The sequence below is a fragment of the Amblyomma maculatum genome, chromosome 11, assembly GCF_055883805.1.
Source record: "Amblyomma maculatum isolate TAMU_Amacu chromosome 11, ASM5588380v1, whole genome shotgun sequence".
Taxonomy (NCBI): Eukaryota; Metazoa; Arthropoda; class Arachnida; order Ixodida; family Ixodidae; genus Amblyomma; species Amblyomma maculatum.
In genome coordinates this window covers 110,190,566-110,212,574 of record NC_139354.1, presented here as the reverse complement: position 1 = coordinate 110,212,574, position 22,009 = coordinate 110,190,566, and the positions used below count along the sequence as shown (strand labels likewise).

At 46.7% G+C, this 22,009-nt stretch overlaps 1 protein-coding gene across 1 annotated transcript in view; it reads right to left on the bottom strand.

The window, feature by feature from the left end:
- Positions 1-2,251: 2,251 nt before the first annotated feature.
- The window catches only part of LOC146174662 (acetylcholinesterase-like), a 57,623-nt gene continuing 37,865 nt past the window's right edge, over positions 2,252-22,009 (bottom strand). Inside the window, exons 4-7 of the mRNA XM_084583859.1 lie at positions 17,432-17,725; positions 13,922-14,189; positions 8,281-8,645; positions 2,252-2,602 (exon numbers count right to left, since the gene is read on the bottom strand). Of these exons, the coding sequence (XP_084439985.1) occupies positions 2,467-2,602; positions 8,281-8,645; positions 13,922-14,189; positions 17,432-17,725 (1,063 nt within the window). The 3' untranslated portion in view covers positions 2,252-2,466. The remainder of the gene's footprint in view (positions 2,603-8,280; positions 8,646-13,921; positions 14,190-17,431; positions 17,726-22,009) is intronic.

The following is a 22,009-nucleotide window of genomic DNA, read 5'->3' as shown; positions in this document are numbered from 1 at the left end:
GTATTTTAGCTAGTTTCCACGCCAAAGGGATCACTGCTATATTAAATAATAAAGGTGCTAACACTGACCCTTGTGGAACGCCTCTGTTCGAGGTGTAATTGCCAATTTGTTTTCCGTTTATCCGGATAGAAAACGTCCTGTCCTTAAGCAGATTATATACTGCTTTTATGACCTGCAAGGGAATGCCCATACATTCCATGTCTTAGCAGTTCTCGTACTACATCAAGGCCGTATGCATCAAAAAGAACGACATTCACGAGCTTAGCCGCCGACACCCAGCAGTTAAAGCGGTTCACCCTTTCGTAATGCGTGGGCCACTCATGAACAACTTCCCCTGCTTGACTGGCGAAAGAACAAGGTTCTCGAAACGGTAGCGTCGCATTCGTGGCTGGGGCGGCACAACGCCAGACGGGGATATGGGGTCTCGGGTTGCGGTTCGAGACTGCTCAGTAGGCTTCTGCATTTTAACGGGAACGGGAAAGAAACCAGCGATGCGACGGCTTCGGCGAGGCGGGATTTATTGTCGGAGCACTGGACAGATGCAGAAGGTAAGGAGCTCAGCTGGGCAACGCCTGCGTACCCGGCTCGAGAGTGTTTCCGAACATCTTCAGCCTTTTCTTCTACTCCTCTATTCTCTCTTCACGACTGCTACAGTATGTTTAACCCCAGTTAACAGTCCTGAATAATCTTGGAAAAGTTTTAGACGCCAGGTTGAAGACGAAAGGAGAAAGCACTAAGCCCTGTGGGATGCCCTTGTCGCCTAGCTTGAATGTTTCTGACCTGATGTCTCCAAGGCTTATTGCTGCTATTCTTTCAGTTATAAAATCCCTAACGCAATCATAAATTCTCTTACCAGGGGCAGTCTATTGCAGATTACTTAGTATAACTTCATGTTTGGTATTGCCAAAGGCTTTCTGTAAATCGAGACCCAGAGTACACTTGCACCCCCTATTTGGGTCGGTCTATGATGTCTGCGTTGTATTGAATCATCACGACCTCCATGGACAACTTTCCCATCAAACAGCATTGATTCGGAGACTACCTCCCTTTCCTGTGCATATTCCTGAAGTCTAGTATTACGTAGCGATATCAGCCTCAGGTTGCCTACTTCAAGTCTCTTCCCGGGTTTTCGAATAAACATGACTTCAGAATATGTCGACTCTTAAGATGTTCCTGAAGCTCCGGCTTCCACCTGGCCTGCCCCGACGTGAAGAAACTTTGCTGTTCTGCCTGTGGGTTAGTGTAGCATTCACAAACTCTTATTCATTTGTGATAGGTATGGCAAACAGCCCTGCATGTACTAACTGTGTGTGCGACGAGACTATAGGCCACATTCTTTGTGAGTGCCCCATATACAGTGAGGAAAGACAGCGTCTATGCCGTGCGCTGGAGCGCCTAGATGGACGCCCATTCACTGAAATTAAGGTTTTAGGTCCCTGGTCACGGCGATCGTCTGTGGTGAAGGCCTCCCAGGCACTGCTCCGCTTTATGAAAAGCATAGGCCTAATCGAAAGGCTATGATTTTGCTGTTACGTTACGTGATATGACTGTGACGTAAAGTGATGTGATGTGGCATGTATTTGATGTGACTGTACTAACTTCACCCATCCCTCTCTTACCAATTTATATCCACTCACCCCTTTTCCCCAGTGCAGGGTAGCAAACCGGTTTCTTTTACACGTTACCTTCCTGCCTTTTCTCCTCATCTTCTTCCTCCTCACCTCGTTTCCATACCTGATTTAGAAAGACTTAGAACTGCGCGACTAATACTAAATCTAGATTCCTCAGCATTTTATTGGTAAGCCCACCTGCAATCACCGCCGATGTGGTCCTTAGCTGACTCTGCTCCCAATACCACCGCTATTGAGATGTCACTATGTAGTTCTGCGTTCTCTGGACTTCGGTATCATGAGGTGGAAATCAAGATGAAATGAGCATGGGCAGGACATCTAGTGCGACGAAAGGATAACCGATGGTCGCTTAAGGTAACAAACTAGATTCCAAGGGAAAGAAATCGTAGCAGGGGGCGGCAGAAAGTTAGGTGGGCGGATTGAGGCTAAGAAGTTCGCAGGGGTCAAGTGGATGCATGCTAGCACAGAACCGGGTTAATTGGAGAAAGATGGGAGAGGCATTCGCCCTGCAGTGGGTATAGTCATGCTGATGATGATGATGATGATGATGATGATGATGATGATGATGATGATGCTGATGATGATGATGATGATTGTGATGATTATGTAGATAAGCCGCATTTGTTCGTGTTAAGGTATCTGTTCTTGAGTTCCTTTTTGAGATATTCAGCCGTGCACTGGTATTTACGAGCCAATCTTTTTCAGCTGTCCTTGTGCTGGCGTCTTAGTTTCCTGACCACTGAAAACTGTTTCTTGGCAACACCTCAGAATGTCTGAGCGAGGACCCAATCCTCGCAAGCTGCTCATTTTCTTCCTCGGAGTTGGCTGAAGCAGCTCAGATGCTCCAAAAATGGCAGCGGTCAGAGTGGAAACTGTTGACCTCAGTAGCGTTGTTGTTCTTCAACAGCAGAGATACGGGTGCGTCGGCGGTGTACTTGGGCCAGGGAGCACCCGCCGGGGACTTGGGTACACTGCAAAGACGTGCAGATCAAACAATGTTTCAGTCATTTGAAGAGGCAAAATCGTTAAAGACGCACAGGGGATGACTACGCCTGAAGAAAGCATCTTTGTGACTCTGTCTATCTATGCCGATGTTTACTCGACACAGCAATATATATTTGCTCCTGGCAGAAGTGAATTAAATATTGGGTCACTTTCCGTCTTAGACACTCTATTGAAATTCCTGGCCGCTTGTGTTAGGCTATTTTTTGCGTTTGTTCCGACATGAAAAAAATGCAGGTTCCGTAAGGTTCTTTCGGTTCTGCCGAGATTCACAAGATGAGTTTACAGCATGCGTTGCTGCGCCTAATTGAGTTCATAATTCACAACCAGGCTGATTGGGAGTGTCTAGCTCAAGAACTATCTGGGTGGATCTGCAAATATAACTTTAGGCTTTCATTTTTATTTCACATTCAATTTATCAAGTGAGTAGGCAGATAGTGCATGCTTTGAAACTTCCTGTAGAAATACTGATAGGAATTCATCCAGCTGAAATACTGGGCGAGAAAATAGTAAATGCTTTATTCTCCCCACTAAAGCAAAATTGTTCTGCGTCTGTCGCTGCACGTGCAACACGGAACTAATCGCAGCAACATATGACGAAAAAAGTCACGAAGCGCAAATAAAAGGTTGGCACCGTGTAACCCAGTTGCATGTCTTCGTGCACCAAAAGGCGATAAGCTCATTGAAGACATAGGAACGCACGCCGATATTCACCTTCTTAGACAGCCCGCGTCTGTGGGGGAACGCGCCCCTCCTAATCATCCAAGGGGTGCACAAAGTCGGCACCGTACCTTTACCCTATCGCATCTGTGCCGTCATTGTTTAACGTACAGTGTTATGGCCACGCAGGTTTTTTGACGACACTGGCGGCCGAGCACCCGAATGGCAAGAAACTCACGAGTAAGCCTGTGGCAGGTTACTGGCCATTCGCTGATTGGTGGGCGGGTTGTGTGACGTAACAAGACTTCGTGACACGGTTGAATTTGCAGGAGCCACCCGCTTGGGCGGCACATTTGTGATGAGAGTCGACCCCACTGGGACCCTTGGATCTCGTGTCCGATGCGCTAATACTATAGGTCAGCATCTACATCACGGAAATCACCAGCATGCCTCTCCGGTAGGATTTGTTTGAAAGGTGGCATGAAAATCACGATCATGTCTCTGGCAGGTGACGTGGTGAGGTAGTTATTGACCGCCGGGTTACGTGACGTCATCGACACCATATGCAATTGTCAAATTTGAACAAGTTGTCAAATTGGGCTTCAAATTAGAGGTGGGAATCGAACTTACCGGGACGCTTGCATCTAGACACTAACACGCTACTACAAGGAATTGCATGCGTGCTCGTACGGCTGGGTTTAAGCGAGACTTATATCTATGTCGCTCCTGCCAACTTGGTCGGCATGCATCGTGGTTCTCCTAAAAAGCACGCCTTGCTTAGTGACACTTGGCAAATTACTTGGTCGGGCTTTTATTCGCCGACCGTACCATGGCTCAGCACATTACAAATTAACGCAATATGAGGTGTACAGTTTCTAAAAACAGTACGCTGACTCATGACTTAGGCTCAAAATGCAACGTAACATGAGTCATAACTTTACAAAGTGACGCAATTTAAATAAACGAGATGCTTTCGCATTGTGATGCGCAATACTCTTAATACTATCTGCCTAATTTTAATCTCCGTTTATATTAAGCTCCGAATGGTTGACGATTAATTTTTAGGAAGACATTGGGTGTTTCCAGTGGCCTCTTTAAAAAGAATTTAAATTAGGAAGTTGGGGGGCGATGTGGTGAAGGGTAGCAGTTTCTGGCCCTACGGGGCTGGGACGGTAGCTCAACGCCGCTTGCGGCGGAGGCCAGCCAGCCACCGAATTTTATCTGTTGCAGGGCGTCATTGCACCCGCCACTGCTTCGGTGGTGGGCGGCGGCTGTTGTTGCGGAATACGTCTTTCTCTCCCTTTTTTTCCTTTCTTCTCTATTGTCTATTCTGTCCGCAGGAGGCATTGGAGGTGGCTCAGCTACAGAGCCAGTAGCAGCCCCATGCAATTTCTTTCTCTTCTTCCTACAGCCACAACAACAACAAAATAGGCAATTTAGAATTGAATTCTCGGCAGAAACATCTCAGCCACTGCGAACCTACTTAAAGCAGCCACTTATCTAATTCCATCGTAATTAACTACACCTCTCTAATTTATTAAACAAAGCTGGGTGGTTAGTGGTGATGGGGGCTTTGAAGCCGTAACCAAGACGATGCCATTATTCTTTACGACGAAAAGCTCAGTTTCTAAAGCCTTGCCATGAGAGAAACTCAAGCGGTTGCTTCATCGCGAAACCCAAACCCAGTGAACTATAGGTGCGCAAAATGCCTGGTGATAACGCTTTGTACACTTAACGGCTTGTTGCGAGAAAATGACGCCCAATTCGTACTGCATGCGCTATTGTGTCATGTCATGTCATGTCATGTACATTACTCCGCTTTGCCGCCGCTTGGTGCAGAGACAGTCGTTTAGCTTTAACAAATATTAAGTTTTTTGAGTTTACAGACCTTAGCGTCAAAAAGCAACTTAGGCTTTCAGGACGCCGTACTGGAAGCCTCCGCATATTTTCACCCCACCTGGGGTTCTTAAAGTGCACTATAAATGCCACTCAGACGCCTTGCTTTTGACTCTATCTAACGGTGTCACGACAGAAAAAAAAAGATGGATGGGAAAAATTGACAAGTGGTACTCAAGAGAAAAAGAGATAAGAAAGAGAGTGCACTGGTATTTTTGGGAGGTGAAGAAGACGACGGCAAAGCCGCCGAAAATGAGGCGGAAGGAAAAGAAAATGAAGTGGACGTATAAAAAGAGGAGTGGCGACGTCGATTTTTAGCAGAATTTATGGCAATTGGGCTATCACTACTAAAAGTTCCCTACAGTCAATCAAAAATAATTGTTCTATCAGACTCTCTTTCTGTTTTTCTGTTACTAAACTCAGCATGGGATGCTCTGTTGAGCCGCTCACTAAAGTATTTCATACCGGGGTGGGTGAAAGAAATACGCTTCATCTGGGTCCCCGGACACAGCGGTATTTTCCAGAACGAAGCGGCAGATTTCCTGGCTAAATCAGCTCTTGATGCATCTGTTTCATGTACCATCCCTAATATCACCATTTTTGGAATGTCCCGTTTCCAGCGTTATCAATACCTAGCCGCTTCATGCAATGATCCTTTGCTATCTACAGCCGAATACCACCATCTCATATACTCAAGGAAAGTTCGTTCATGTAAATCACGGCAGTGTGAGGTAACGATGTTTCTCATGAGATGAAGGTTTAAAAGAACTTTTAGACGGGCTAGATGGTTTTCAGCTTCAGAAATCCTGAATCTCCAGACAGCATTCTTAGCGCAAAAAAACACACACGCACACGAGAGAAAAGGAGGGACACGGGACGAGCGCTTGTCCCGTGTCCCTCCTTTTCTCTCGTGTGCATGTGTGTTTTTTTTGCGCTATGAATGCTGTCTGGAGATTCAGGATTTCTCGCCTAAATCTTTATTTATGTAGATGCGGAATCAGCCCCACAAACCTCTGTGAGGCTTGCGGTGAGATTGAAAATATTGATCACTTCCTTCTCGCTTTCCGAAGGTTTTCACATCAGAGGAGGGTGCATTTAGAAACTCCAATTGCACGCTCGGGATTTTCATTGTCGGTTCCGCTTCTACTCTTTTTCGGTGCGAGTGCGAAAGGATTTGCACTGCCTCAGCTACATCACAGCTACGGACAGATTCCCTTGCTAATTGTATTCCAAATTTACAAACTTCCAAATTTTTGCATCATATTTTTCTTTCAATCAATTTTGTGATCTTAAATCTTATGTTTTTGTTAGTTCACAATTACTTTAATGCACTAATTCAGTTTTTGTAGGACATTTGGCAGTCAGCACTGAACCCTGGCCAATCACCCTTCATGGGTATGTGCCATATATGAAGGCAGAAGAAGAAGTGGATAGGTGAGGAATATTCTAGGTCGCACAAGTTACCGCACAGCCGTCAGCTGCTGCAGGAGGTATTCATTCGTGGGGCCTTCCGATCAGGGCGCTCCCCACCGGCTGATGCCCCGGTATCGTGGACTACAACGCTGAACCCTTATTCAGAACAGGGCCCTGTTCAACCCCCCCCCCCTCCTATGGTGCGGGAGGCCTTGCCTGGGGTTGCCGTAGGATGATGATGGTCTCTGGTTGAGGTCTGTACCCTCACAGGAAGACTGCACCTGGTGCATCCTCCCTTCCATCTGGCAAGGCAAGGGGCCCTGTTTCACTCCTCCGGAAAGCCGACTCAGCCAGCGGCTATTGTTACCAACGAGACTTCGTCACCGATACGTGGACGCTCCAACGCAGACATCCAACTAAGGCGACGTGCCAGCACCGACTCACTTCACCTGGTCCTCCTCAACGCTTCTCTCTTCGAACAGCGGCGTCTCTTGCGACAAGGTGCCACCGGGGTTTTTGTCCATACTCCACATCCGGGATAGCGTGCGAACCACCCGCGTTTGGTAACAGGACGGTATGAGTGTGACATCGTGGATGGCGCGTCAGGACCATTCGTGTGATAGGACTGTGGTGTTTTCGGTAGTGTTATTTTCGCGTATGTGTAATGCGCCGTTTCGTTTGTTGTTCGGTCATGTATGAAGTGTGGCGCCGTGAGCTACCTCTGCGAAGCCTCCTCTCCACTTTTTAAGCTTGCACGCACGCAGAATACTTAGCATTCTACACCGCAAGCAGATCTGTGTTTGGCAAAAGGCGAGCGCCGCGGCCGGTGCCGAACCCGTACCCTTCAAAACAGCCGTCGGGCGCCATAATCATTAAGCCGCCACTCCGCCGCTATTCTGTGTAGAACCGAAACAAAATGAAGTGCTTGGCACGCCTCCTTACAGCGGGAAGTTTGAATGTGGCGCCATAGTCACTGCACTACATATTCAGCCGACGTGCCATTTCCATCGAGTATTCTGCACTCTTTATGCGCTCAATTTCAGTTTCATGCTGAACATAGTGCCAGATCTCGCGTTTCAGGGGTTTCTAAATTAGATATCTCTCCTTTCAAAAATTGACGCAGCATTGTCTTGTCCACAGCTTCGAATTGTCCATTAGCACAAATTGCCCATCTGTAAATGTTAAGCATGGAGTTTCAGTTATTAGCAAGCTTTTTCAGTAACTTATGGCCACCCCGGTTGTGAGTTTGTTCTGGTAATATTTTGTTTTCAATTTCAAACCACCAATTCTTTTGAATTTGAACCTTCCCGAAACCACCATTTACATCACTTGGAACGACCATCTGGTGGTAGGCTTGAGCATGCTTCTAGACACCCTTAGTGTTTGCTTTGTTTAAAAATAGAAGGAAGTCGATAGTGATTATATGGCTAAATGGCAAAATCCCACGTTCCATGCTTCAAACTGACTCAGGCCCCTCTATCACCCCTCCCGCCTATACCTGTAGTTGTGTGTTAAACATTATCCTATGATTTCTGTTGACCCTCTCTCGCTGAAAAGTTCATACAAAACAACTATGAAATAACTTTGCATGCAGAAAATATCTGCTGGCCAAAGATCTCCTTCCACGAAGTCTATGATCTCATTTGCTTCGGGTTGTACTACAAGAGACGCGGCTCACCCTTTCTCCGCGAAAGTGGCGATCATGTCGATGAGCTGTTCGGCCGCCTTAACGTCGTCGTCAGCGAAATTCTCCCTGTGAAGCAGCGGCAGGCCGAAGGTGTAGGGCAGGTCCGCGCCGTGGGCCGCTCCTGACCACGGAAAACGGGCCCGCGTGGTAGGCCAGTGGTCGAACACGTAGGCGTAAACGGTGCCGCCTCTCGAGGCATGCGCTGCAGCGGCTGCGTGCATGGGGCACACGAAAAGTCGGTCGCTTAGGTAGTCTATGAACTTTCGGCGCAGTGAGCTGCCGTCCGACGTCGCCTTTGCCACGTACTCTTCCTCCATTATTTCATGCGCCGCGTCACCGGTCCATGAGGAAAACACCTGCCGGAAGAAGACCCGTTAATTTACTTGCCCACGGATCGCAGCCTCGTCTAAGTGAATGCTGTAGATCGCATCAAATTTCTGGCGTATCACACTGATGCAAAAGAGAAAAATGTGCAAGGCAATTTCGACGCTAGCTCACAAGACGGTGAATGGGAGAAGTTGATATATAGCCAATTAAATAATAAGATGATGCCTCTTCCTGCCCCCTGAAAATACTGTCGAATAACAAAGAGCAGTGCGAACAACACCGCAGAGTACGGCCCCTCCACGGCGTTCATTAGGTGTGTGCCTTAAGTGCACAAATCGTCCGACTAGTCTTGATGCAGTTAAAGGTCGAGAATCGGTTACACAGTTTTACCAAAATCAAAATCAGCGCGTAAAGACCGATTCAGGCGACGGGACGTTGGTCCATGGGCCGCGCATTAGGTGCTCATACGTTGCTACTATGCTAAGGATGCTGTCAGCCCGCGGGCCAGTCAAGCTAGAATTGTAAAATGCTTTTTCTCCAGTGGGAATTAGTGGACGAGTGGGACGGGAGTCAAGCTTCGCGTGCGAGGTGTCGGAACCAGCCCACTTGTTCCCAATGTTCCGGCTGTAGGAAACGGACTCCCTAATAGTGGGCGCGCAGCTTAAATGCGACTCGTACAGTCGTGGGACAATGTAAGGGAACTGGACTTTGTACTCGTTCCTTGTCACCATTTTTCAATTTTGCCTCGCGCCCAGCGCGTTCGCAGCGCGCCCACTGATACTCCTCTTTCTTGTTCTGGGTTAATTGGTTAGATCTATGAAGCGCACGCCATATTTTCAGTGTAAAAGCTTTGTGTTCGACACATTTAAATTTGTCACTTTCGAGCTTTTTCGTGAATTTGCCGACATGACAACGAGCTGTAGATCTACTGCGAACCATTGTGCCGTCTTCGGATGCAACAATTACTACCGAAAGCGAAAAAAAAAATGGAAATAGAAATTTGGGGCTAATGACCAGACACCGTCTCTGTGACTGAAAGCTTGTTCATCGGTGTACTTTCAGCCGACAAAGAGCAGCGGCGGCTTGAGGGAGCAAGCATGAATAAAAAGACTTCTCGCCTTCGTTGTCATCGCGCGTTTGCACAGAACACTTCATCGGTAGAAGACGAACAAACGTAAAACAACGGCAACGCTTCTACTTGGTAAAAAATAGACTTCAGTGAGTTTCGCTCATTTTCGAGCTATTCATGTGTTTTTGAAACATTAAGTTATATATCAAAATCCACTTTTACTCCGGTGAAATTTGGATGGCAGTGAATCCAAAGGGAAGCTTATGTGCCAGCACTCCTGGTACTGCTCTCATTTTGAAAACTACTAGCTCGCGGTCTTCAAGTACGTGCCCTTTCAGGGCGCGGTTTTAATACCCGTTTTACCTTTGTGCGAACTTTTCTTAAACTGCCACAACCGACCTGTCAGAGTTCGCGCTTCTGACCGAGCCCTGGACTCGACGCGGCGGTATATCCTGCTGTTTTAGGGAGGGGTTCCCGACGGCAGCAATGATAGCTGCTGGCTTTTCTTCGCGTTCTTTTTGCGGGGGACCTGATTCATCTAGTGCAAAGTACACCAAAATTATAGAGCCCAGGGCTTTGATCTTGAGCAAATTCGTGCTGCTTGTAATACATTTATAGTTTTCCGACTCTCTAGACGGCAAGATTTTTGTTCTACCTTCTATAATGAAAAGGACCTCCATAGATAGATAATTATTAGCATCCACGTTAAATAGCATCCCCTTTTTAACGTGGTGGTGAAAAGTGTCACCTAGCTCGTAATACGTTGAGTGGAGAGTATTTTTAAGTTGATAATTTCCTCTGCATAGTCCAACACTACTCCCTTGGCTTTTTCCACCAATCCTCAAGTCGCCTCTTACTTGCTTTCACTGTTTCATAATGTAGCCTACCATGAATGTCCCGAAACCCCAATGCTTATCGAATCCCTGCGTCGGTGTAGTCCACTGCTGGTTGAATAACATTACAATCTATAATAAAATGTTCAATCATTTCCCGGCTTTGCTTGTCAGCTAATGTCATCTGTTCTGTCAAATTTTGGCCGGTAATATTTTGCCCTCAAGCACCTAGCCCTAGCATCAAAAAGTAAACCACTACATTTGGAGTGGTCAAAAACGGTTCTTTTTGAACTTTAGTCTTAACCGCCCTATAAAGCTCTATCGTCGGTTTGTCGAATATTCTGCTTTGCCAATGGGAATTTTCTGAGGATTTTACTTTTTGCTTTAAAATGGTTTTCTATCGTTTTCTTTCACGCGACATTTGTATTTATTTACAAGCCATCTAGTTCTTCTCCCCCATCTCGTGTGAATACTGCACCATGCAGGCACCTGAAAATCATTGCCACCCAGTTCTTGTAATCCATTTGCCTCAACCGTTCTTCATGGTGCACCTTGCTTTCCGCCTCCCACGCTTCCCTTCCATATTACCCTAAACCGCCTCATTAGTAGTGGCTCCATGTGCCCCCAAGCAAGTCTGCCGACTGTCCTCTGCTTTATTTCAAGCGCCGAAGTTGTGGCACCTAGCTCGTAATAAGGAATTCTAACTAGTTGTTACCAATTTCCCAGCAGCATCTCCGATATAAAACGTCAAATTAACTGGGAGGACCTTTCCCTGCGCCGTGAACGATTTCGCCTTTTATTCTTGCGGGACGTACTGTACAACGAAACACCGTTAGTTAAAAGTAGATATTTACAGACACCGAGTTATATATCTGAGCGGCGAGATCACAGGCTAAAGATTAAAGAAATTTTTGCCCGCACATCTGTTTATAAGAAGGCGTTTTTTTTTCGTACACTATCAGTCAATAGAACCGGCTTCGTCCTGACATTGTTGAAACTGCTGATCGTGCAAAGTTTATCGATGCACTTAGTCATTACGCGTAGCTTTCTCCATTTTCCCCCTTTCGTGTCCACTGATTGATTACCCGTGTTTGTTGCGTGTGTTTATTTATTACTTTGGAGCAATTATTGATTGCCCGCGTTTGTTTCTTGTATTTGTTACTATTCTGATGCTTTGAAATGGGTTTCTATCGTTCCACACTTCTGCAATCCCCATCAGGACGATGTATTTGATGCCTGTACTGTTTTCACTTTAGCACTTCGGCGCTGACAAGTGTTCCAGTTTTTTGCCTCGTCCCCCCTACTGCAATGCCCACCAGGGCGATATGTAGGTACTTGAATAAATGAATAAATAAATAAGATCCCAAGCACAGCACAGCATGACATTGAAGTTCGTCATAAAGTAAGCACAGCTTGAGCTCTAATATCTCTGAGATTATCGCTCGAATTTCCTGAACATTAGGGTTGCTGCCCTTGGTTCAACCCGAATGTCTGCTCCGTAGATTTACAACTTATTCCCCTACTTTCCATTTCTTTAATGAGCATCTGTATAATTAATTCGTTCCGTGTTCTTGTCTGGGCGAATTCGACAAGTTACCACTTCGTGGCACCTACACGACACCTAGCTGTGCACATCTATATATACTGCATGATGCCAAAGCAAACACACTAGATAGGAAGAATATGTCACTTTTCTTCTGGGCATTCGGGCTCGTCCACTTTCAGTTGTCCTGTATGCGGAAGGAGGTAGTTATGACACGTCAATCATTTCCTTCTGCGAAACTCGTAGTAAATTTTCTACCCTACTGGCCACAGTCACTCACTGCCAGGTCGGCATCTTCTTCATTGCCTACCTAGGTTTGGCCTGAAGTCACCCATGAGCACAGTGAATTGCATTTTGACTGCTGACTTTCACGCCATTTAACATTCTGCTATGTAAAAAGAAATGTAGGGGACCCATTAAGAGTTCGTTACAAAAAACAAAAAAAGCCAACAGGCCATGAATGTGTGTGTGTGTGTGTGTGTGTGTGTGTGCGTGTGTGTGTGTGTGTGTGTGTGTGTGTGTGTGTGTGTGTGTGTGTGTGTGTGTGTGTGTGTGTGTGTGTGTGTGTGTGTGTGTGTGTGTGTGTGTGTGTGTGTGTGTGTGTGTGTGTGTGTGTGTGTGTGTGTGTGTGTGTGTGTGTGTGTGTGTGTGTGTGTGTGTGTGTGTGTGTGTGTGTGTGTGTGTGTGTGTGTGTGTGTGTGTGTGTGTGTGTGTGTGTGTGTGTGTGTGTGTGTGTGTGTGTGTGTGTGTGTGTGTGTGTGTGTGTGTGTGTGTGTGTGTGTGTGTGTGTGTGTGTGTGTGTGTGTGTGTGTGTGTGTGTGTGTGTGTGTGTGTGTGTGTGTGTGTGTGTGTGTGTGTGTGTGTGTGTGTGTGTGTGTGTGTGTGTGTGTGTGTGTGTGTGTGTGTGTGTGTGTGTGTGTGTGTGTGTGTGTGTGTGTGTGTGTGTGTGTGTGTGTGTGTGTGTGTGTGTGTGTGTGTGTGTGTGTGTGTGTGTGTGTGTGTGTGTGTGTGTGTGTGTGTGTGTGTGTGTGTGTGTGTGTGTGTGTGTGTGTGTGTGTGTGTGTGTGTGTGTGTGTGTGTGTGTGTGTGTGTGTGTGTGTGTGTGTGTGTGTGTGTGTGTGTGTGTGTGTGTGTGTGTGTGTGTGTGTGTGTGTGTGTGTGTGTGTGTGTGTGTGTGTGTGTGTGTGTGTGTGTGTGTGTGTGTGTGTGTGTGTGTGTGTGTGTGTGTGTGTGTGTGTGTGTGTGTGTGTGTGTGTGTGTGTGTGTGTGTGTGTGTGTGTGTGTGTGTGTGTGTGTGTGTGTGTGTGTGTGTGTGTGTGTGTGTGTGTGTGTGTGTGTGTGTGTGTGTGTGTGTGTGTGTGTGTGTGTGTGTGTGTGTGTGTGTGTGTGTGTGTGTGTGTGTGTGTGTGTGTGTGTGTGTGTGTGTGTGTGTGTGTGTGTGTGTGTGTGTGTGTGTGTGTGTGTGTGTGTGTGTGTGTGTGTGTGTGTGTGTGTGTGTGTGTGTGTGTGTGTGTGTGGAAAATAAAAATGACGCAATCATGGACCAATCGATTTGAACGTATAGCCTACCGATATGCTTTCAAGTGATAATATAGTTTGCTTTTTTCTTGCCCACTCATCGTTGAGACGAATGCACTTAAACGATAGTTTGGTTTTAGAAATAGGCTACAGCCTAAACAGGAATTAAGATAAGGCACGGCTGACAGTTACCGACGACACGTGTTATTTACTAGAGGACACAAAATCCGGAGTGTATAACACCATACCTACGATGCGTACCTTACCCTCTCGTTATATATATGCAAGGCTTACGATAGCGTTTTTACCGTACCTTACCAAAACAGCTCGCACTCAGCTCACCTCGTGGAGTTCCTTGTGGAGTACCGCTCGGTCAATGTTGTTGAGGTTCTCCTCCAGCAGATGGTGCCTAAACTTCGGCCACATGAGCGCCAAGGTACCTTCGTCAAAAGTGACGCCAGTAAGGAGGTCGACGTCAGCAGCGAAGAATCCCTTACGCACGGCTACGGCGGGTACCTTGGGCAAGAAGGCATCGTGGTAAGTGGGCATGAAGGCAAACAACTTGCCCGGCACCACCTCAGAAGCCGCCACAACCAGCTCGTCGGCAGACCTGAAAAAAGTTCGCTCGCAGTTATTAGAAGCTCAGGTGCCCTTTCTCGATAATGCATGTCCAGACATCTGCAGACGTGGTAAACTTCACTCGTGGTTATTGGGAGCTTCGAAAGACGGTGTTCTATCTCGATATTTCGAGCCTGTCCAGTTCCTCCGCAGACAAGGAAAAGTGTTGGTTCGCAGTTATTGGGAGCTCCGAAAAATGGTGACCTGTCTCGATATTGTGAGCCCGTCCAGTTCCTCCGCAGACAAGGAAAAGTGTTGGTTCGCAGTTATTGGGAGCTCCAAAAAATGGTGACCTCTCTCGATACTGTGAGCGTCTCCAGCTCCTCTGCAGACGTGGCAAACTGTTCGCTCGCGGTTATTTAGAGCTCCGAGAAACGGTGCCCTTTCTCAGTAATGTGGGCATGTCCCGCTGCTCTGCGGACGTGCTAAACTGTTCGCTCGCGGTTATTGGGAGCTCCGAAAAACTGTGCCCTTTCTCGGTAATATGGGCATGTTCAGCTCCTTCGCAGACTTGCTAAATTATTCCCTCGCGGTTATTGGGAGCACCGAAAAACGGTGCTCTTTCTCAGTAATGTCATCATGTCCAGTTCCTCCCCAGACGTGGCAAACTGTTCGCGCGCGGTTATTTGGAGCTCTGAGAAACGGTACCCTTTCTCGGTAATGTGGGCATGTCCCGCTGCTCTGCAGACGTTGCAAACTGTTCGCTCGCGCTTATTGGGAGCTCCGAGAAACGATACCTTATCTGGATATTGTGAGCTTGTCCAGCGCCTGGCTGAAGATCACTGGGCCGGCGAAGAAACCATCAGCCTGCCGCTACAACGGGTCGTGGAGCCGGGGCCGCAGTTGATTTTTCGCTCTCAAACCACAAAGGAAAACAGCACGTCTTGGCACGCGAATGCACTAGTCACGTGAATTTTTTTTCTAATTCGAGTATTCTTTTTCTAGCTCGGAAAAAAATACACGTTAGGTTTCTTTTCTTGCGAATAATGAAAGGGGGTTTCTGAAGGCGGCCTCGAAGCTTGGCAACCCCATTTATATTCTTAAGTAAATACTTGGTAATTTAATGAAATTGCACTGAATTATATACTTACAAATTAAATATTACATGTAGTGCGTAAGACGGCTGGCAACGCTATGCATCTTGACCCCTAGCCTCCCCTAAATACTGTATTTTTCAACTCTTGGCTCTAGTTAGCTGGAACACCCGTTATATATCGGGTTTCTAGTGAAGCAGCGCAACGGCACAATGTCAGAGGAAGAAAGGGACAAACACAGCGCTGAAGCTTTTGTTCCTTTTAAGCTTTTGAAGTGCTGTGTTTGTCCCTTTCTTTCTCTGGTCTTGTGCCGTTGCGCTGCTTCACTAGATACGTCAGACCAGCTCGCCCACCAGTTCTTATTATATATCGGGTGTTGCAGCGAACACTCTCAAAACTTCCTGTAACTAGTGCGTTCAGAATATGAGGTCAGAGTAACAAACACTGAAACACTCTGCCATAGTGGACAGAATACGCTGCAAAACTCCTCTGATTATCCCGACAATTAACTATAAAATATTAATTAGCTTTTTGTAGTTCGGTAGTTCGTCTCATTGGGGAGTCTGATGCCGTGAACAAGCCGATGCTTTAGCAGTCTTTGAAAGGTAAAACATGTATGATTTTTGAGGATGGCCCAAGCGCTCCGCCATGCGCCACTGCCCGCTTTGTCGTCTTCTTATTGTAAGCAATATTTAATACGTTCCTAAAAGCGATGGTTATCGTACACACGTAACATTCAGAAGAAAATGAGCGGCGAAACGTCTAACACATACGGAGCTTCGTTGCAGTTTCTCTGTGGAAAGAGGGGGGGGGGGGGGGGTAATTACGTGTACTGGGCGCGAACTACTCTGCAATGGTTATCGCTAGCCACTGTCTTCCAACACCTGCCACCCCTACAAGCGGCAGTAACGAAGATTCCGGAGGCTAGTACCCCTGTCACATGGTCATTTTCAAAGGCGATTAAGTCGATAGCCTTCGAGAATTTCTATCGCGATTGAACTCGAACGAGTTGTAGCGCTGCTACGTGGCAAAAGTCAACGGCTGTTGCGATAGTTCTGGTGTTTGGTGCAAAACATTTGTGACGCCACTATCGCTACTTTCGGTTTTGCTAGAACTAAAATTTTTCTATAAATGCAAAATAAAATGTAACCGTTACCTTTTTTGTGAGTAACTGCAGGTTGTTTAGTTGTTAATAAAGGACAACATTGTTTTTTTTAACGTGTTGACGTTCATAAGGCTGTGCTTTTCATTGTGTTTGCTTTTCTCAGCGATGCAGGTTACAGTGGTCGAGAGTACAAATATAATGCGCCTTAAAAAAGAGCGGCGTTATTTTTAAATTATTACTCACACTAATATTTTGCAGCGTAAATTAAAGATATGAAATAATAACACTTTTTCGCGTTTTTTTATCCTGAAAGAGCTGTGCGCGAGAGTGCATGTGGCGTTCCTCGGGTCAAAGATAGCAACATTACGGGACGTTCGAAGACCTTCGAGGTTTCGATAGAGTTCTGAGTTGTTCTGTTGACTCAATAGACTATCGACCCAATGGTCATTGAAAACACCCGTGTGGCAGCGTTCGAAGGCCTTCGAGTCAATGGACAGTCGGTCTGAGGGCCTTCGAAATGCCCGTGTAACTTCGCTGCAGCATAGGGCGGACCTTTCAAGCATTGGAATTCATTTCCACTGAAAACACTCACCTTATGTGGTTCTGTAAAGTAAGCCTACACTGAGCCAATCAGTACTTTTTGAGGCTCCACTGCTTGATGCCACTTGAAGACGGAGGAGAGATTCAAGGAGAAGGATTGCAAGAGACGCGCTTCGCAAAAGCCGCGTCCGACAAAGAGACGAGAGAGACGACGGCTTCAACAATAGATATGCCCTTCATTGCAAGGAGCGCCCGCTAGTGTCGACGAGAGCCTAGATCCAAGCTCCCCAGGGCCAGGAACTGCAACTCCTGAAAACTCAGATACCAGCGCGAAGGCGAGTATGCAGCGCAGTCATGATAAACGCGGGAATCAGGGCCGTGCCAGCTGCTCGTCTTTGCTGTGTTGTCAATTCTACCACGCTACTGCACTGATAGTCACAGTGACACGATGCCTAATGTGAAAGATAGAATTACAGGTCGCGTTGTCACCTGTGTATCTGAACGTCATAAGAGGGACTTCATTTACAGTACTAGTCATGAGAAGCCAGCGCTCACCGCTTGCGCAGGCACCCGACCACTTCTTCGGGGTGAGACTCAAGGGAGCCGCCATCGGCCGGTCGGCATCCTACGATGGAGGCCAGGGCGTCCCCCTTGGAGACGCTGTTGTGCACTGCCTCTGTCACGTCCAGCCCGTTCATGGAGCCGCTCATGGTCACGGCACGCCGGAACAGGCCCCGGCTCATGGGTGACAGCACGTGGGCGTGAACGGCCATGCCGCCCGCGCTCTCCCCAAAGAGCGTGATTTGGGAAGGGTCCCCGCCAAATTCCTTGATGTTCTTCTTGATCCACCTGAGCACGGACGATGGCATAAGTAATTAACTAATGATGATATTAGTAGTAGTAGCAGGTAGTAGCAGCAGCCACGGAGTAGCGTATGACGTAATACAAACTATCGGCCCACTATTGGAGTGTGTTGTCAATGTATTGGTCCTGTAGGACCATGCATTACGAACACAGTATCAATATTAAGTCTGTAGTTTGTGCTGCTGGGTTCAGCCTGAAATACGCGGCCGTTTCGCAGTTCCGTGTTTATGTTGTACTAGGCCAGCGGAAAGAGAGAGAACAGCGAAAACACGGGCAGAAGTTGAGCAGGCATAGCGGCTGATTGGCTACTCCGAACGCAGGTAATTCGTGGTAAAAGGAGTGAAACCAGTACAGAAGAAACGAAAATTCCAGTTTAACGTGGCTGAACCTAGTATACCCTACGAAGGCCCTATTTTGATGCAGTTCATCTTGCTACATGGTTGATGCTCTCACTGTCTTCTGGACATCACCTGCCAAAGGCAGGCTCGTAAAGGGCATCGTGATGCATGTTTCCCGAATTGCCAGGAATGACATAAGGTCTTGCTTTAACCAAACCGTACGGACGTGCATGACTGGCATATAAGCGCATGCGTGTCTAACTAAGCATCTGAGGCTGCTAGTCATCTGATCTCATCCTCCCATATCAATAACAAACCGAAGTAGGCGCTGCCACCTTGTTTCAGTTCGGCGACGCAATGAATTCGTGGGCTGGTTAGACCTTGTAATGTACTGTTTTCCCGCTAAAAACTTCCCTCCATCCAATCACAGACTTGTAGCTGACAGTTACCAATTGTCATGTCAGTTTTTATGACTTATAACGCGTAAATACACTTGTTGCTGTGGTTCAACATTGTGTGATTTGCGTCTGTTTTCCAATTTCGGTACTCGCACAAAAGCATCATAATTTATGCGGCACTAGCGTGGCGGGTAAAGCCGTTATCGAAATTCAGAAAACTGATAAGGCTGTTGATACAACAATAATGTGGTATCAACAAAATTGATACTACATTAATAGTACCGAAGAAAGTAGAAGGTTGGACAGCCGTGATGTAGCTCGCGGTGAGCGAGCGCAGAACATTTTTCGAAAGTCTCGAAATGCATCTTAGGTGCGACAAGGTAGTAATATTGATAGGAGACTTCAACTGTGTTTGTTTCGCTCAGGACCGCGCAAAAAATTTGCCAGTGAGGGATAAGAGTGCTCAGCTGCTGCACTCTTTAATTAATGAGTGTAATCTCGAAGACGTTGACTATTTGTTCTCTTACGACGCACACCCTAAATACACGCATTTTCAAAGAGATAGCCACGCCAGATTAGATCGAATTTATGTCTCTGTTGAACTGGCTTCATTGTGCACAGAGTATGACGTTAAGCCCGTAAGCTTCAGTGACCATTGCTTAGTAATTGGAACATTTGGCAGGAAACAGCGGAAGTCACGATTTAACTGGCACCTGTGGAAATTTAACGTGAAGCTTTTAGAGGACGACAGTTTTGTAAGAGAGACAACGAAAGAACTTGATAAATTACTTTCGGCGCAGGCCGAAAGCTATATAGTTGAGTGGGAGGAGCTAAAGCAGAGAGTAAAGCTTTTAGCTATCAAAACTGCAAGCGCAATTCGATATGAGGAAAAAAGAAAAGAGAAAGAAATGCACGAGGAGCTTGAGTTTTTGCTTAGCATGGATAGCGTCCAGCCGGGAAGATATGCACAAGAAATAAAAGCCTTGAAACGACAACTTGAAAACATTGACACTGAAAAGTATAAGGCAGCAGTGATAAGAGCAAGGTCGGAAAAATTTTGGGCGGGGGAGACGCCAACTAAGCGAGCGCTGTCAGATGAGAAACGGCACGCGTATCAAAAGGAAATACGGCAAATTGACAACCGAGGTGCTGTAACTAGTGACCCTGCTACTATCAAAAATACCTTTATAGAACACTACAATGAATTGCTTGGCCGTAAACGCGAAGTCAAAAATGGCTTTCAGGCAGAATTTTTGCGCCAAATGCCAAAGCTCGATGAGGATGTTAAAACGCGTCTAGAACGACCCATAAGTTTGACAGAAATAGAAAGTGCGATAGACGACCTTCCAATGGGAAAGTCGCCAGGACCTGACGGGCTTGGCGCTGCTTTCTACAAAGCATTTAAAGATTACACAGCCCAGATTTTGCTTAAAGTGCTAGATGAGTCATACGAACGTAAGCAGGTCCCACCTTCGTTTTCTACCTCGCACATTGTTTTGATTCCGAAGTATGATGAGCCAGGAAAACGCCTGTTGGTGGGTTCTTATCGGCCGATAAGCCTCACCAACGTGGATTACAAAATATACATGAAAGTGCTGGCGAAAAGGCTTCAAAGTGTAATACCGAGTCTGGTTGGGCCACACCAGACGTGCGGCATTAAAGGTCGAAGCATCGCAACTAATGTGCACGTGGTACGAACTGTTTTGGAGTGTTGTGACGCGATTGGATCTCGAGTGGCAATGATACAGCTGGATCTCGCCAAAGCATTCGATCGCGTTTCGCACGATGCCTTGTTCGAAGTATTGACACACTCAAACATAGGGCGAGTGATTGAGGAAGGTGTTCGAATGGTGTATGCGAACTGCACGACACGGATAATTGTGAATGGAGAGCTCACTGACAGCATTCGTGTGCTGTCGTCAGTGAGACAAGGCTGCCCCCTGTCACCCCTACTGTTTGCGGCCTATCTCGAGCCTCTCTGCCGGTCTATCATAAACAATAAACGTATAACTGGTTTTATGCTGCAGTCAGCACAGGTCAAAATGCTGGCATATGCAGATGACATCGCTGTATTCTGTTCAAGCAGAGAAAGCATTCAAGAAGTTACTGCCCTTGTTGAAAAATTCTGCCGACAGACAGGCTGTGAAGTAAATTGGGAAAAAAGTGCCGGTTTCTGGCATGGAGACTGGGATGTTACGCCTGAATACTTTTCTCGTTTGCAATGGTCAAAATTGCCGACCCAGTATTTAGGCGTGCCGCTTGAATCGTACCGAGATCCCACCCCTTTCTGGGCTGGCCAAGCAGAGAGAGCGAGAGAGAAAGCTAATTCATGGCAGGGCAAGCCGTTGTCAATGTTCTCACGCGCTTATGTGTGCAATGTTTTCCTTGTGGCAAAGATATGGTACGTAATGAATGTGCTTTCGGCGACGCGTGTTAGCGTTCAAAAAATTCATCGTGTCTTTGCCGTTTTCATGTGGGCATCAACATGGGAAAAATGCAGCAGAACCAACCTCTTTCTTCCTGTTAAGGCGGGGGGCTTGGGCCTTGTGCATCTCTTTTTGCGACAGGTTGTCTCGCGCTTTTTTTTCCTTCGTGATCAAAACGACAAATTCTTGAGGACGGTCATGCAAGTACGACTGTGTAAAATGCTTCCAGAATACGTTGTCTGTTCTGGTGAGAATATGAGTGGCGCTTTAAAAGGGTACATGCGCGAAGTTGTCTTGTCTTTCAGAATGTTGCATGCGCGTTTTTCAATGGAATACTTGAGCAAAGTGTGTAAGAAGAAGCTGTACAAAGATCTTCTGGATGTGATGATACCGTTGCCGATTTACCGTGCACCCTACCGTGGAGGCCCCGGACAGGATGTCTTAAAGCGTGTGAAAAAGATGCCAGTTAGGCCTTCAGTTAAAACGTTCTTCTTTAAGCTACATTCCAACACGTTACCTGTTAAAACCTGGTTACATGAAAGAGGCTTATTCGTTCCCTGGACAACAGACTGTCTCCTTTGCAAAAAACCAGAGACAATCGAGCACGTCTTTCTGGATTGCGGGGACCCAGTCTTTCACTGGGATGTTCTCCAGAGAACACTAAAGAAAGACCTTCCGTTAGATCCGTATGGCATACGGTTCCTTCCAGTCGAGAGTGAGGGTATTCCTTTGGATTTAGTCATGGTCTTGGGCCTCCACAGCCTGTGGAAAACAAGGATGCAAGTGCAACATGCAGATGTCAATACGCGTTCTGTACGCGAGAACTTTATCGAGAATGTGCTGCTCCTTAGAGAAACGTATCGGGTGCTTTCTGATCCACCTGACTGGATCAGTGTGCTCGATGAACTGGCTGTCCTCAAAAAATTTTAAACCTTTCGTGACAGCCGAAGTCTGGTTGTTGCGAGTTTTACCATTATTGTGGAACTTTTTTAAATTGATGTGAACTCAAAACAGGCAATAAAGAAAAAAAAAAAAAAAAAAAAGATGTAGCTCAGTTGGCAAGACCGCCAGAGGAGATACTCGGAAATCGTGGGTTCGGTTCCCACC